The sequence below is a fragment of the Schistocerca serialis genome, chromosome 9, assembly GCF_023864345.2.
Source record: "Schistocerca serialis cubense isolate TAMUIC-IGC-003099 chromosome 9, iqSchSeri2.2, whole genome shotgun sequence".
NCBI lineage: Eukaryota > Metazoa > Arthropoda > Insecta > Orthoptera > Acrididae > Schistocerca > Schistocerca serialis.
Window position 1 is genome coordinate 272185892 of NC_064646.1, and position 17630 is coordinate 272203521.

Consider the following 17630-nt stretch of genomic DNA (forward strand, 5'->3'; position numbering starts at 1 on the left):
ATGAGGGGAATACTCCTTTGTGGCTTAACTGTGGGATTTTGTGAGATGGTGGGAGACTGGAAAGATAAGGCATGGGAGATTTGTTTTTGTACAAGGTCGGGAGGATAATTACTGTCTGTGAAGGCTTCAGTGAGACCCTTGGTATATTTCGAATGGGACCGCTGGGCACTGCAGATGCGATGACCATAGGTGGATAGGCTGTATGGAAGGGACTTCTTGGTATGGAACGGTTGGCAGTTGTCGAAGGGGGGTGTTGCTCATGGTTCGTAGGTTTGACATGGACAAAGGTATCAATGTAGCCATCTTTGAGGTGGAGGTCAACATCTAGGAAGGTAGCTTGTTGGGTTGAGTAGGACCAGGTGAAGCAAATGGGGGAGATGATGTTGAGGTTCTGGAGGAATGTGAATAGGGTGTCCTCACCCTCAATCCAGATAGCAAAGATGTCATCAATGAATCTGAACCAGGTTAGAGGTTTAGGGTTCTGGGTTTTTTAGGAAGGATTCCTCTAGACAGCCCATGAATAGGTTGGCATAGGATGGTGCCATGCGGATGTCCTATCCGTACCCCAGATTTGTTTGTAGGTGATGCCTTCAAAGGAGAAGTAATTGTGGGTGAGAACATAGTTGGTCATGGCGATTAGGAAGGAGGTTGTTAGTTAGGAATCCATCAGGTGTTGAGAAAGCTAGTGTTCAATAGCATAAAGCCATGGGCACTAGAAATATTAGTGTAAAGGGAAGTGGAATCAGAAGTGATGAGCAGGGCATTGTGTGGTAAAGGGACAGGAACTGTGCAGAGTTGGTGGAGGAAACGGTTTGTGTATCTTTTGTATAGGAGGGTAGGTTCCGGGTAATAGGTTGAAGGTGTTTGACTATGAGAGCAGAGATTCTCTCAGTGGGGGCACAGTAACCAGGCACAATGGGGTGTCCTGGGTGGTTAGGTTTACGGACTTTAGGAAGCATGTAGAAGGTACGAATGCGGGTAGTGGTAGGGGTGACTAGAGAGATGGATGGGCCAAACGATTTAAGTAGTGACTGGAGATCCTGGTGGATTTCTGGAATGGGGTCACTGTGGCATGGTTTGTAGGTGGTAGTATCTGACAGCTGGCAGAGTCGTCCTGCCAGGTAATCCCTGCAGTTTGAAATAACAGTGATGGAGCCTTTGTCTGCAGATAGAATTATAAGGTCGAGATCAGTTTTTAGATGGTGGACTACAGTTCTTTCTGTGGATGTAAGGTTAGTTTGCATGATGTGGGATTTGGGGAATGATGGTGAGGCAAGGTTCGAGGTTAAGAAATTCTGGAAACTTAACAGGGGACATTTGGGGGCAGTGGGAATGGATCACAGTTGGATGGAGGAGTGAACTGAGTTGGTCCTTGGTTGAGTCTGATTGGTAGGGTTCGTGGTGACAAAGTGTTTCCACTGTAGGGACCGGGAGAAGGAGAGAAGGTCTTTAACAAGTCCTGCTTGATTGAATTTGGAAGTTCCTTCCGTACAGCTACCGAGCCACCCACGGGCGTGGTCCCCTCTCAAAATATACCAAGGGTCTCATTGAAGCCTTCACAGACTGTAATTATCTTGCCAACCTTGTACAAAAACAAATCTCCCATGCCTTACCTTTCCAGTCTCCCACCACCTCACAAAGTCCCACCTCCGGCCACAGAGGAGCATCCCCTCATAACTCCGTACCACCCAGGACAGGAGCGACTGCATTACATTCTCTGCCAGGGTTTCTACTAACTCTCATCATGTCCTGAAATGAGGAATGTCCTGCCCAATATCCCTCCCACCCATCCCACAGTGGTATTCCGCTGTCCACCGAACCTACACAATATACAAACAATCCTGTTGGAAGAACATCCGCAACTGAGAATTATACTAGAGGTTTAAAATACCACTTCAGTTGTAAATTTCTTTTATTATCGCGACCAGTTTTGGGCTCTCATAAGCCAATCCTCAGGTGTTGCAACTGTGTTGTGGCCCCTGAGAGCTGTGGTGGACATGTACTAAGCGCAGTGTGCTACCTATGAGCGCAGAACAAGGACGGAGAACTCCCTGTTCTGCACTCACAGGTAGCACACAGCGCCTAGTACATGTCCACCGCGACGCTCGGGGGGGGGGGGGGGGGTGTCACTATCCTTCCCACCCTCTCACAGTTGTATTCCGCTGTCCACCGAACCTACACAAGGAGGATGGACTCATGAGAGCCCGAAACCGGTTGTGATAATAAAAGAAATTTATCACTGAAGCAGTATTTTCAACCTCTGACACAATATGCTCATCCATCCTTACACAAGCTCTGCTCCCAACCGCCGTACCTCATGGCTCATATCCCCGCAATAGACCTAGATGCAAGACCTGCCCCATACATACCACCACTACCACCACCACCACCACCACCAGTCTTGTCAGTAACATCACCTATCCTACCAAAGGCGGGGCTACCTGCGAAACCAGTCATGTAGTCTACACTGCAACCACTGTGTCTATGTAGGCATGACAACCAACAAGCTGTCTGTCCACATGAATGGCCACCAACAAACTGTGACCAAGAAACAAGTGGACCACCCTGTTGCTGAACATGCTGCCAAACATGATATCCTTCATTTCAGTTACTGCTTCACAGCCTGTGCCATATGGATCCTTACCACCAACACAAGCTTTTCTGAATTGCGCTGATGGCAACACATCCTACGTTCTCCTAACCCTCCTGGCCTCAACCTTCGTTAGCTGTAAGCAGTCGTCCACTCCAAGCTCAGTCTCAGACGCAGATATTAGCACCACCGTTTCCTTCATTACGAGCATGAACAACCCAATTTCACACATTATCGAAGTCAGTACAATCACCAAGTAAACAGCTTTCATTCGTTTATGGTTCCAGCTGGAGGCACATTTTCTTTGGTTAGAAACTCAATTATAGCATGCTCTTTCTAATGCATGATGTGGTTATGTTACTCATTGCCATGCTATGTGCTATAATTCACAGCCCTCTAGCAAGAGAGAGTTGCAATTTGTGTCAGCATAATGCACAAGTCAATCAAGCAATATGCATTACATGTAATACCTCAACCAATATTGAGAACAGAATAAATGACTTAGAAGCATTATTTTTCAGCATGCCCTCGTATAAAATCAAATGGAAGTAACAAAGGAGCGGGTATAATAATAAATATGGAAATAGGAATGCGAGTGCTATGAACAGCATAGAGAAGGCACAGTATCCTAGACAGACACGAAACCAACTCCCAACCTTTTCCTTAAAGTTCATTGGATGTTATTAATTTTTCTGAATGTACACCACTTCCCACGAGGCATATTTTTGATATCCCGTCAGTTTGCATCATCATAATGACCGGGAGAGTGGTGCGCTGACCACACGCCCCTCCTATCCGCATCCTCAACTGAGGATGACACGGCGGTCAGATGGTCCCGATGGGCCACTTGTGGCCTGAAGACGGAGTACATGTCAGTTTGTGTACGGTAGGCGCAGCGTACCGTCCCCTTGCAACACGACTTCAGCTGGGGTGCTGTTTACCGCACTGTTTATCTTTTTCCCTTCTTTCTGGTGCTGTTTATAATCTTCTCTCTCATTTCATTTAGTGATCGGTTACAGTGTCATCATCACGTTTTAACCCCTGACTATCGATTTTGCGAAATTTCCCAAATTTAAAAAAAAAAGTGTTAAGGTCAGGATGTAAAAGCGGTTTGATTACTATAATCCAAGAATCCTCCCCATGAACCATGGACCTTGCCGTTGGTGGGGAGGCTTGCGTGCCTCAGCGATACAGATAGCCGTACCGTAGGTGCAACCACAATGGAGGGGTATCTGTTGAGAGGCCAGACAAACGTGTGGTTCCTGAAGAGGGGCAGCAGCCTTTTCAGTAGTTGCAAGGGCAACAGCCTGGATGATTGACTGATCTGGCCTTGTAACAATAACCAAAACGGCCTTGCTGTGCTGGTACTGCGAACGGCTGAAAGCAAGGGGAAACTACGGCCGTAATTTTTCCCGAGGGCATGCAGCTTTACTGTATGATTAAATGATGATGGCGTCCTCTTGGGTAAAATATTCCGGAGGTAAAATAGTCCCCCATTCGGATCTCCGGGCGGGGACTACTCAAGAGGATGTCGTTATCAGGAGAAAGAAAACTGGTGTTCTACGGATCGGAGCGTGGAATGTCAGATCCCTTAATCGGGCAGGTAGGTTAGAAAATTTAAAAAGGGAAATGGATAGGTTAAAGTTAGATATAGTGGGAATTAGTGAAGTTCGGTGGCAGGAGGAACAAGACTTTTGGTCAGGTGAGTACAGAGTTATAAATACAAAATCAAATAGGGGTAATGCAGGAGTAGGTTTAATAATGAATAGGAAAATATGAATGCGGGTAAGCTACTACAAACAGCATAGTGAACGCATTATTGTGGCCAAGATAGATACGAAGCCCACACCTACTACAGTAGTACAAGTTTATATGCCAACTAGCTCTGCAGATGACGAAGAAATTGAAGAAATGTATGATGAAATAAAAGAAATTATTCAGATAGTGAAGGGAGACGAAAATTTAATAGTCATGGGTGACTGGAATTCGAGTGTAGGAAAAGGGAGAGAAGGAAACGTAGTAGGTGAATATGGATTGGGGCTAAGAAATGAAAGAGGAAGCCGCCTGGTGGAATTTTGCACAGAGCACAACTTAATTATAGCTAACACTTGGTTTAAGAATCATGATAGAAGGTTGTATACATGGAAGAACCCTGGAGATACTAAAAGGTATCAGATAGATTATATAATGGTAAGACAGAGATTTAGGAACCAGGTTTTAAATTGTAAGGCATTTCCAGGGGCAGATGTGGACTCTGAGCACAATCTATTGGTTATGACCTGTAGATTAAAACTGAAGAAACTGCAAAAAGGTGGGAATTTAAGGAGATGGGACCTGGATAAACTGAAAGAACCAGAGGTTGTACAGAGTTTCAGGGAGAGCATTAGGGAACAATTGACAGGAATGGGGGAAAGAAATACAGTAGAAGAAGAATGGGTAGCTTTGAGGGATGAAGTAGTGAAGGCAGCAGAGGATCAAGTAGGTAAAAAGATGAGGGCTAGTAGAAATCCTTGGGTAACAGAAGAAATATTGAATTTAATTGATGAAAGGAGAAAATATAAAAATGCAGTAAATGAAGCAGGCAAAAAAGAATACAAACGTCTCAAAAATGAGATCGACAGGAAGTGCAAAATGGCTAAGCAGGGATGGCTAGAGGACAAATGTAAGGATGTAGAGGCCTATCTCACTAGGGGTAAGATAGATACTGCCTACAGGAAAATTAAAGAGACCTTTGGAGATAAGAGAACCACTTGTATGAACATCAAGAGCTCAGATGGAAACCCAGTTCTAAGCAAAGAAGGGAAAGCAGAAAGGTGGAAGGAGTATATAGAGGGTCTATACAAGGGCGATGCACTTGAGGACAATATTATGGAAATGGAAGAGGATGTAGATGAAGATGAAATGGGAGATACGATACTGCGTGAAGAGTTTGACGGAGCACTGAGGGACCTGAGTCGAAATAAGGCCCCCGGAGTAGACAACATTCCATTGGAACTACTGACGGCCTTGGGAGAGCCAGTCCTGACAAAACTCTACCATCTGGTGAGCAAAATGTATGAAACAGGCGAAATACCCTCAGACTTCAAGAAGAATTTAATAATTCCAATCCCAAAGAAAGCAGGTGTTGACAGATGTGAAAATTACCGAACAATCAGCTTAATAAGCCACAGCTGCAAAGTACTAACACGAATTCTTTACAGACGAATGGAAAAACTAGAAGAAGCCGACCTCGGGGAAGATCAGTTTGGATTCCGTAGAAATACTGGAACACGTGAGGCAATACTGACCTTACGACTTATCTTAGAAGAAAGATTAAGGAAAGGCAAACCTACGTTTCTAGCATTTGTAGACTTAGAGAGTTATAAGAGTTGAGGGGCATGAAAGGGAAGCAGTGGTTGGGAAGGGAGTAAGACAGGGTTGTAGCCTCTCCCCGATGTTATTCAATCTGTATATTGAGCAAGCAGTAAAGGAAACAAAAGAAAAATTTGGAGTAGGTATTAAAATCCATGGAGAAGAAATAAAAGCCTTGAGGTTCGCCGATGACATTGTAATTCTGTCAGAGACAGCAAAGGACTTGGAAGAGCAGTTGAACGGAATGGATGGTCTCTTGAAGGGAGGATATAAAATGAACATCAACAAAAGCAAAACAAGGATAATGGAATGTAGTCGAATTAAGTCGGGTGATGCTGAGGGAATTAGATTAGGAAATGAGACGCTTAAAGTAGTAAAGGAGTTTTGCTATTTGGGGAGCAAAATAACTGATGATGGTCGAAGTAGAGAGGATATAAAATGTAGACTGGCAATGGCAAGAAAAGCGTTTCTGAAGAAGAGAAATTTGTTAACATCAAGTATAGATTTAAGTGTCAGGAAGTCATTTCTGAAAGTATTTGTATGGAGTGTAGCCATGTATGGAAGTGAAACATGGACGGTAAATAATTTGGACAAGAAAAGAATAGAAGCTTTTGAAATGTGGTGCTACAGAAGAATGTTGAAGATTAGATGGGTAGATCACATAACTAATGAGGAAGTATTGAATAGGATTGGGGAGAAGAGAATTTTGTGGCACAACTTGACCAGAAGAAGGGATCGGTTGGTAGGACATGTTCTGAGGCATCAAGGGATCACCAATTTAGTATTGGAGGGCAGTGTGGAGGGTAAAAATCATAGGGGGAGACAAGAGATGAATATACTAAGCAGATTCAGAAGGATGTAGGTTGCAGTAGGTACTGGGAGATGAAGAAGCTTGCACAGGATAGAGTAGCATGGAGAGCTGCATCAAACCAGTCTCAGGACTGAAGACCACAACAACAACAACAATCCAAGAATTCAGTCTTGCAGACACTTTTTATCACTCTGATATGGTCTTTGCATAATACTATTTACGATCAGTCTCCTTTTTATTCATACCACCTCCTGATGACGTTAATTTAAATTATGAAACTGGTCCTGCCTCTAATGAAGGGTTTACAACAGCTGCAGCGGTTTTTATTCAACATGCACAAGTTTGTATGCCTACTAGCTGTACAGATGATTAAGAGACTGAAAGAATATACGAAGAGAACAGAATTTAGCACTATCATTTCTTTCATTGCAAGCATTACTGATGTCAATACGATCACCACAGTACACAGCTTTAATTCTTTTATGGATCTGAATTGGAACTCAATGGTACAATACCAAAGAGATGGAAAACTAATACGGAATACAGAATAGGCAAAAGCGATTACAGAGGAAGCCACTCGGTAGAATTTTGCACAGAGCATAATGTAATCATTGCCAACACATTGTTCAAGGAGGAGGAAAGATGGAGGTTTAACATCCTATCAACACTTGAGGTAATTACACTTACACACAATCTCAAATTTTTTAAAGGGTTGGGAAGTAAATCAGCCTCTCTCTTTCAAAGAATCTATTCCAACATTTGCCTGGAATGATTTAAGGAAACCACAGAAAACCTAAATTTGATTGGCCGGATGTGGACTTGAATCATTGTCCTCCTGAATGTGAGTCCAGTGTGTTAATCACTGTATCACCTTGCTAAATACATCATATATGAAAATCATGAAAGAAGATTGTATATGAGAAAGAGACCTGGAGGCCCAAGAAGTTTTTAGATGGGTTATATAACCGTACAACAGAGGTATCAAAACCAAATTTTAAAACGAAAAATATTCTTGGAGGCAGATGTGGACTCTGGCCATAATTTATTGGTTACGAACTGCAGATTCAAATTGAAGAAATTGCAGGAAGGTCAGAAATTAAGGAGCTGGAGAGTAAAAACTTGCTGAGAATTTTGGAGGGTGCATTAGACAACAACTGACTGCAACAGAGGAATGAACTATGATAGAAGCCGAATAGGTAGCATTGACAGGTGAAAATTGCAGGCAGCACAGGATCAAATAAGCAAAACAACATGAGCTAATAGAAATCTCTGATAATGCTCTCAAGGCATTTAAGTTAAATGATGAAAAAAGAAAATATAAATCAACACCAAATGAAGATCTCTAAAAAATGAGACTGATAGGAAGTGTAAAATGGCAAAGCAAGAATGGTCACAGGAGAAATGGAAAGCTGTAGAGGCACACATGACTAAAATTAGAATTAGATGCTGCCTGTAGTAAAGTTAAAGAAACTTTTAGAGAAAAGACAAGCAGCTGTAAGAACATAAAGAGCGAAGATTGCAAGGCTAAACTAAGGAAAGAAAGAAAAGCTGAAAGATGGAAAGAACATACAGAAAGGCTATATAATGTAAATAAACTTGAAGACAACATTATGGGAGGGAAACAGGGAATAGATGAAGATGTGATGAGAGTTGATATACTGTTAGAAGAATTTGACAGAGAATTGGAAAACCTAAATAAAAACAATGCTATGGAGTAAACGACATTCCACAGAGTTACTGAGATCCTTGGGAGAGCCAGCCATAACGAAACTTTTCCACCTGGTGCACAAGATGTACGAGACACATAAAATACTCTCAGATTTCATGAAAAATGTAATATTTCCAATCATAAATAATGTGTGTGTGAATATTACCATATCAACAGTTCAATAGGTCATGGTTGCTTAATACCACCACGAGTTATTTACAGAAGAATGAAAACTCGACCTCAGGGAAAATAGTTTGCGTTTTGGAGGAATGTGCAAACATGCAAGGTAATATTTACTCTTCAACTTGTCTTAGTAGCAAAAATGCAAAACATACCTTTGTAACATTTGTCATGAGGAAGCAATAAAGAAAACCATAGATAATTTTGGAAAGAGAACTGAAGTCCAGGGAGAGGAAATAAAATCTTTACATACGCCAATGACACTATAATTCTGTCAGAGACGGCACAGGACTTGGGAGAGCAGTTGAACAGAATGGGTAGCATCTTGGAAAGAGGCTATAAGTTGTATATCAACGAAAGTAAAACAAAGGTAGTAGAATGTTGTTGTTTTAAAACAACTGCCGATGCTAAAGGACTTAGGCTAGGAAATAAAGACATTAAAAGTAGTAGATGAGTTTTGCTATTTGGGTAGAAAAGTAACTGACGATGGCAGAAATAGGGGGGATATGCAACACAAACTGGAGATAGCAAGAAAAACATTTTCAGAAAGAGGGATTTGTTAAAATCAAATATATATGTTTAAGTGTCAAGAAGTCTTTTCCGGAGATGTTTGTCTGGAGTGCAGCCTTATATAGAAGTTGGATGATAAACAGTTCAGGCAAGGAGAGAATAGAAGCTTTTGCAATATGGTACTACCAAAGAATGTTGAAAATTAGATAAGTAAATTGAATAACTAATGAACAGAGCGGAGGAAAAAGAGACATATTTGGCACAACTTGGCTAAAAAAAGGGATCAGTTGATAAAACATATCCTGAGGTGTCAAGAAATCATCAACTCAGTAATAGAGGTCAGTACAGAGGGAAAAAATATATACAACAGTGGATATTGTATGTATACAGGGAAGTGCAGTTTTACTCTTGGGAGAAGGTCACAGACAAAACACTCTTGACGATAAATATAAACTTTCTCGAAAAGCCTACTTACAAAAGTCCAAGAAGCATGCTTAAATGACGAATATACGAATTTACCACAGCACCAACTATTGCTCCCGTTAAGATCATGAGGACAAGGTTACATTAATTACAGTGTGTACAGAGGCATTTAAACAGTCATTATTCCCACATTCCGTACACAAATGGAATGGAAAGTAGCTAATATAATCAAAATACCCACCCTGCCCCGCACTTCACAGTGGTTTGCAGAGTATGGAAGTAGCTGCAGATGGCAATCAAGATGATCATAGGCTTTCGGGTCAAGTGAGGAAGCATTGTTGAACAGCTAAGTTTGTAAACTGCTCACAAGCTGCCATGACTAAAGTATACTGTGAGTGGGAAAAATGGCACCATCTAAAATAGGCACTGTGGCAACTTCGGTCCACCACAGGCCATAATAACGAGGATGAAAGACGAGGATGAAAGACGAGGATGAAAGACGAGGATGAAAGACGAGGATGAAAGACGAGGATGAAAGACGAGGATGAAAGACGAGGATGAAAGACGAGGATGAAAGACGAGGATGAAAGACGAGGATGAAAGACGAGGATGAAAGACGAGGATGAAAGACGAGGATGAAAGACGAGGATGAAAGACGAGGATGTGTGTACAGGTGAGTAGACGTGCAGCTGACCACCCAGATAAACAAAGGGGCTACCAATTGTGTACTCAACAACAGTTCAGCAAATGTTGCTGCATTTGGGCACCTGCCACAGGTGCCTGACTTACACATATATGCTGACTTGTTCATCAGTGGCAAAGGCTGAAATTTGTATATCAGTACCACAATTGGATGTCCTCTGAGTGAAGATAGGTGGTTTTTACAGACGAATCATGTTTTATGCATGCTCGTACAGATGGCCATTGGTGCGTATGGCCTGCAACAATCGTCGGAAGGATTCATGTCAGAGGGGAGAGTGTTATTGCCTGGGAAATGTTTCTGTGGCATTCCCTGAATGATCTTGTCATTCTGGAAGCCACAGTGGATCAAAACAAGTACGCATCTATCCTTGGGGAACACGTCTACCCCGCATCTAACAGCATGACAACGCAATGAGACACACAGCTCCCAGCATACATGCATGGTTTGAAGAGCACTAGGATGACTTTGCCATACTCCCTTGGTCACTGTACTCCCTGGATTTAAACCCAGTCGAGACTGTGGGACCTTCTTGATCAGACCGTTCATCCTGCAGATCCTCAACCAAGAAACCTAGCACAGCAGGTCACAGCACTGGAGTTAGCATGGCTCCACACTCCTGCCAGTACCTTCCAGAACCCCACTGACACACTTCCTGTACATCTTGCAGTGGTAAGCACTGCAAAACTTGGTTATTTAGGCTTTTGACAGGTGATCACATTAATGTAACTGGACAGTATCACCATTATGTTCAGGATTTGATCTGAACAAACAACATAATCGTTGCACAAAAGGTACAAAACTTATATATAAATATGTGTAGAAAAACATATACTTACTTGTAAGTTGGGAGAGTATTCTTTGTTTCTTTCACATAGGACAGGTACAACTTCCATAATTCTATGTTAAGGACCTTCATAAGACACCTTTGGAATAGCTGAAACAGAAGTAAATCATAAGTTTTGATACAGTTCATGATTAAATTCGTGGACATTCTGGATTTCAGTTTCAGAATGGCAGCATTTTTCCTCTCATGTAGCAGCATAAATACCTGAAAATGAAGTCCTCTTGCAGCTGCACAAGGACTGAGGTAAAGTAAGAATACTAAATTCACAATAACTGTGATATAACAACAATACTAAACTTTCAATTGTGATATGGTACGCTACTACTTATGGTGATTTGGTAACACAGAGTAAAGCAACTAACTAAATATTTTTTCTCACATTTCTTGTTTCAAATATGACTAACAGTATGTAAGAAGGTGACAATATACACAGTCTTAATTCACAGTAAAAATCAGGACTATCTTTGTTCGTAAAAATTAGACTTGTGCCTGCAAGTTAAGAGACCTTCAAGATGCACTAGATGCCATAATACAATATCTGTTATACAATACTGAGCAGACTAAACTGTTACCAGACAACACAAACACAACATACATGACATGCCAGTACAATACACCCGCCCCACCACCACCACCCACTCAAGGATACAGCATGGATGTTCAAACGAACGCAATGCTTCACCTACCGCAATTGATGGTTTGGTTTAGCGAGTGATTCTGGTCATCTCGTCAATTGGTTGGCTCTTGAGACATTTTACAAACATGTCATTATTTTGGAGTGGGGCTGGTAATAGTAGGAGCTTATATGCCAAAGTGTTTTACAGCAGTTCTGAGAAAATTGTGGTTTACTGGGGGAAGATAACCTGCAGCAGTATGTGGCCCTTTTTGTGGTACATATGGATTTGGGATTCAGTTGATGGATGATTATGTCAAAGCACACAGAGCAGCTGCAGTGTGCTGATATTACATGTCTAGTGTGATCAGGTTGTTCTCTGGGCTCTCAAATCTAATTGAAAAAGTATGACCACATATTGCAACCTTAACTCCATCTTCATAAATCAATGATGCCACCTAGAGGCCAATTCTTTAGTAATAAGAGGCATTGCCACAAGCCGAAATGGGCAAGACTCATCCACAGTACGGGGATCTGTTGTTATCCTGTACCGCCAAAGGCCTCACTCACTATACTGCCTTTCTGTAAACCACTGGTGGAGAGAGAAACAGTAAGTGCCCCTTACAGCTTATGACGAGTTTCCTGATATGTCTTGCTTCCATATCACCACATTACAAGTCACAATGTTTTACTGCACATATTACAGCTGTGGCTACTGCCGCCTTTGCTGATTCCAAAGTTCCTTCACACAAGAGCGTGTCTTTCAGACTGTTTAACACAACTGGTCAACGTTATTTCACTCTGCTTACCATTAGAATCCAGTTTCCCAGTAGTTGAAAATAGTGATATCACTCTGGAACAATATTTCAACATCAAAAACACATTTTTCTTGTAGAATATTTGGTTTAGTGTGTTCTCCTGAATCTGAGTATGTTGCACAGCTCACAAAGCATTCTCTAATTCGTAAAACTCAATGACTGACTTTTTGTAAAGGTAATTTTACATCACAATTTTGTTTGGGGCTACAGAACTGGTGATTTGATTCTGGTAATGGGATGTGGTCAACACCATGCTGTTTTCACTGTCATTATGCCCAGCTATTACCACTGATACTATACTATGATGTGCTCAGCACAGCTTTATACCAGGAGTGTAGAGACTTGCTAGTATGCAGGCCGCAAATGGTTCGTCCCATGTTGCCAGCAGTCTGTATGTCCCTGCTTTATACCAATATGAAAACTCTGTCAGCCAAGAACAGTTGTCATGATTCACAAACATTTATACTGACTCATAATTATAACAGACATAATAAGCTGAATCACTGTTTTTATTTCTAAAAGGAAAGCAACTACTTTAGCACAGTATAACATTTTCCCCACATTCCCTTCTCCATGCTTACATTTCTAGTTGTAATTGCCACTTCTATTACTAGGCAAAGACAATTCTTCAGACAGAATATTTTTTTTCCCCCCCTTCGATACCTGCTCTTCTTACTACAAAGGACAACCAGATATAAACAACACCTTTTAAGAAAAAATGGCATTAGCCCCCAAAATTCGTCTTTTGCCGATAATCTTCTGATTATAGGTCATGTACCTAAAGCTATATCCAATATCAACATCTTGCACACCGAGAAGAAAGGGCGCAGAGTAGATATTCTTGAAGAATTAGAGATTTTTTAAACATATTTCTTGAAACCATAGCCTCATTCTCAATAAGCAGCTGCAGTTGCATAACAAAAATTTCTTCAACGGTGTAAAGCTGTTACTCGACATTTAATTTCAGGTCTCCTCATACGGTTCACCGAAATGTGAGCTTTTATGCATGTTTTCTGGTTTCCTATGAAAGACCTCTGTGTTTAAAAGAAAAGTGTAAAGGAAGGAAGAATAAGATTTTATGTTCAGTCGATGATGAGGTCAACAGAGATAGAGCACAAGTCTGAATTGGGGAAGGAGAGTGACAGAAACTGGCAGTGATCTTTCAAAGGAACCATAGATGATTTGGAAAAAAATCACAAAAAACCTGAATCTGTATGACTCATTGGGCACTTCAGCCATCATCCTGCTGAATGTGTTTTATCACTGCCCCACCCAGATTGGTAGGAAAATGCAAATACTTTTGACTAAAATCACGAGTGACATAAGACCCTGGACTTTGTTGATTTGATTTACGAGAGCACATTGTGACAAACAACAGAACAAGTTTTGTTATTTCCAATAACTAGCTCTTTGCTTTAGGTGATCAGTCCAAGAACTTCCCTGTAAAACAGATGAATAATCCACAGTTCCTTATATAAACTAGGCCCAGAGACAGAGAGAAACACTGAAACTGACTTGTAAACAAGGTACTTCTATTGTATATCTCCAGCCTCAGGCCACACAAGTGGTATCTTAACTGATTTTCACTTCCTAGAAAGTCATCACATGATTTGACAACATTACATAGCAAACCACTGAAGTTTTGCTTTGCTTTAACTACCATTCTACCATTTATAAGACACCACTTGTGTGATCTGAAGTTGGGAAAAATCAGTAAAAGAACTGAGTATTTTCTACTGCTTGGTAGGAGGGAAAATATGATTTTTTTTTTTTTTTTTTTTTTTGGCTATCAGCTGTTTTACCAATCACCATGTGTTGCAGTTGAGTATTTGAAGTTGTGACAAAGTCACCACATTATGCTTCATCCCAGCACCATCAGCATCCAATTACTCTGTCACTATGGCCACTGCTTCCATGATGCCAGTATACCGCCCATACCCATGAGCGTATCCTCATTGATCAATCTCTCCCAACAACTGGTGGCTACACTGACATCATTAAACAGAATTACTTTATTCTGAAGGCCGAGTCTACAAATAAATTTGTGACAGCCAGTCACAAACAGAAGGTACTAATTTACATGAACCTTTTTAGGTGATCCCTAAAAGATGGCTTCCTAGTGCATAGAAAACCAAAGATGGCTTCCCAGTGCATAGAAAACCAAACACTTCAATTTTGAGTGCTGATAGCTTTAGTCCACACTCAGTAATACACACATTGCTGCCACTTCTCCAGGGCAATAAATCATCTCCCAAATGCATATCACATGGTGCTCCTCTAATTTCATCAATGTTGATTTATGTATATTTGTTGGCTCATTAGCAATCTTTCCTGCAGCATATTCACCAACTACCAAGACCACCTCTTTAACAACAGCCACAGACCAAATTAACATGAGTGTTTGTGAAAGCTGTATAAGTAATGTGAAGCAGACCCATTCAAACATGCAACATTTACTTACACAAGGAAGTAATTTCTAATCAGTACATAAATATCCCTTGCATTTATCTGAGACTCCCCACAGACAGCTCACAAAGCACCTAACTGGTCATAACAAAGTATCACCTTTTAGTGAAAGTGTTTTGTGAATTACAATCAAAAGTAGACACTGAACCTAATTATACAAACAAAATCAACAGTTTATGGTCTCTGTGGACATCAAAGGACACCAATTCATAGATGTATAAAGCTTAAAATTATTTTCATAGATTATCACTGGATGAATCCATGAAAAGTCAACTTTGGATCCGTTTCAAATGAATGCTTGGATGGTGCAATTAGAAGAACACTGCCCTGGTCAGGCATAAGAGTTTAAGTTTTCAATTACATTCACTACAGCATGTATACTTGGCTAAAGAATGAAACTATGTCATCCAGCTATACAATTATCCTTGATGACATTTCGCTTTAACCCTATGTCAGTGAAATATATGACACGGACAAAGTAAAAGTCGTTGGAATTCTTGGAAAACCTCCAACACGTGACAACTTATCTCACATGATGACGAACAATAAATTATTGGAATTTAATACAATGGTTACAGACTGAGCCTTACTTTTCTTTCAATTACTATACAACAGTCTTCTTTGTAACTGTTTAATTAAAATGGTTAGTAGAAATTTGAAATACTGAAAAGTCATACCTGCCTATACTGTTGAAACTACTGGTAAGATAATCTTATTCCATACAGTAAGCCTTTACCATAATGAAAGAATTTCAAAGTTTGGTTAAAAAATAAATAAATAAATAAATTTGACTCATTGTTGGTTTACAAAATCCATTAAGACAAAATAAATGTTTTATTTGTATTTCTGCAATTTTTTGTTTACTCAATTTATTTACCACAGAAATGGATGAATTTTGCTTCAGTGAACCTCACTTATTCACAGAGTATAAATTCATGAGAATCGGCATTTCCATATACTGCCTACACCTTCCTTCAACAAAACACCAAAGTGTATATAATGCAGGGCTACTTTACTTAACTTTTATCTTTTGCAGTGTGTAATATTAATTCTGGCAAGAAAAAATCCTTGCCTACAACACCAGCCACAGAAAGCACTTACTCTGGGTCTCCATGAAGCAGGAAGATAAATGGAGTAGTGGGACATGAGAGTAAAAGCTCATAAAACAGAATGATAGATATCATGCAACAGTCTTTTCACATGTTACACTGTACCCATCTTGATAAAAAGCAATCCACAAAAACGAACTGTATTAGCTCTAGATCAGCATACTGAATACTTTTGTGGGAAACCAAAAGCAGATCACACCACCACAAAAAGCACATTTCATTAACTAGGAGAATCCTATGCCTTTTGCCCACCCCCCCCCCCCCTCCACACACACACACACACACACACACACACACACACACACACACACACACACACACACACACACACACAAATGTGACAACTTACAAACTTTAAGGTTAGCCAAACAGATTCTCATTTTTAACATATTTCAGTAAGTTAATTTCAAGTTTCACCCTGTTACTTCCCTTTACATTTACCGATAACCATGACTAGGGGTCATTAAGAGCTCGCTTCACTTTGTGTGGTCAGTGCAGTGTTACTTCCAAACACTTCCCTGTAACTTTTTCCTCATCATTTGTAGTATCTGCAGTGTTTTCCCAATATCTATATCTCTTGTTTTTCATTATTTGCTCTGATAACAGAAGAACCACATTTTTAGTTTTGAGTACTAGAGATTTAAATATTTTCATTTTCTGTATCTGCAGTACCAGCTCAATCTTTCCTTTCTCAGCAGCTGCTCCTCTTCTATCACTAATACTGTTTTGGTTCATTATGTTTTGACATAAAATATGAGCTATAGACAAAAGTCTAATGTAACCCAAGTGATAATCTTAGAAAAGCGAAACAGCATCTGTCACTCAAAATCATCATTCAGATGGTGATTGTAAATCACACACTACAGCAAAACCAAATGCTCAATGTAGAGCAACACATCACTGAAAGTCACATACAATAAGTTACATTGAAAATGTGAATTAGTAACTACAAGTTTTCTGCCACTGATTATCAATTTTAAGCAAAATAAAGATTTTTCATGTTTATATAACAAGATATAAACTCAACAGCGCACATTTGGACTTTTTCTATATTTGTTTTACAATCGAACCAATTGGTGGTTCTCTTGAGTTTTACATGGAAAAAAGATTTATTTTTCTACTTAGTGATCTTTTGATTTATTTACTTCTATCTAATCTCTTAACATTACAACCAAAGAGTTGTAATGATCTTGGAAGCTCACATTCAATTATTTATTGGTAAACAATATAAATACAACAATTGGACCGGCTGCCAATACCTGCCATCTGTACCACAGTACAAAGTGACTTTATCTCCATGAAACTCTCCAGTATGTTTCTGTGTATATTTATCTACATTACAATGTCCTTATTTCTAATAAAGGTTGAATATGAGTGTAATGTGTGGATTTCATCATATTACAAATATTGCAAAGTAATCCTAATTGCTCTAACTGCCCTCAATAAGAATTTTCTTCTATATTCATTAAACGGCTAAGAACAGCATGAACATGCTGTCAAGAGA

The 17630-nt window shown here is 40.2% G+C and overlaps 1 protein-coding gene across 2 annotated transcripts in view; it reads right to left on the reverse strand.

The window, feature by feature from the left end:
- Positions 1 to 17630, reverse strand: part of LOC126418959 (protein suppressor of forked) — a 160045-nt gene that overhangs the window by 59740 nt on the left and 82675 nt on the right. For both annotated transcript variants that reach the window (XM_050086005.1, XM_050086003.1), the window contains exon 4: positions 11113 to 11210. In XM_050086005.1, coding sequence (XP_049941962.1) covers positions 11113 to 11210 — 98 coding nt within the window. The remainder of the gene's footprint in view (positions 1 to 11112; positions 11211 to 17630) is intronic.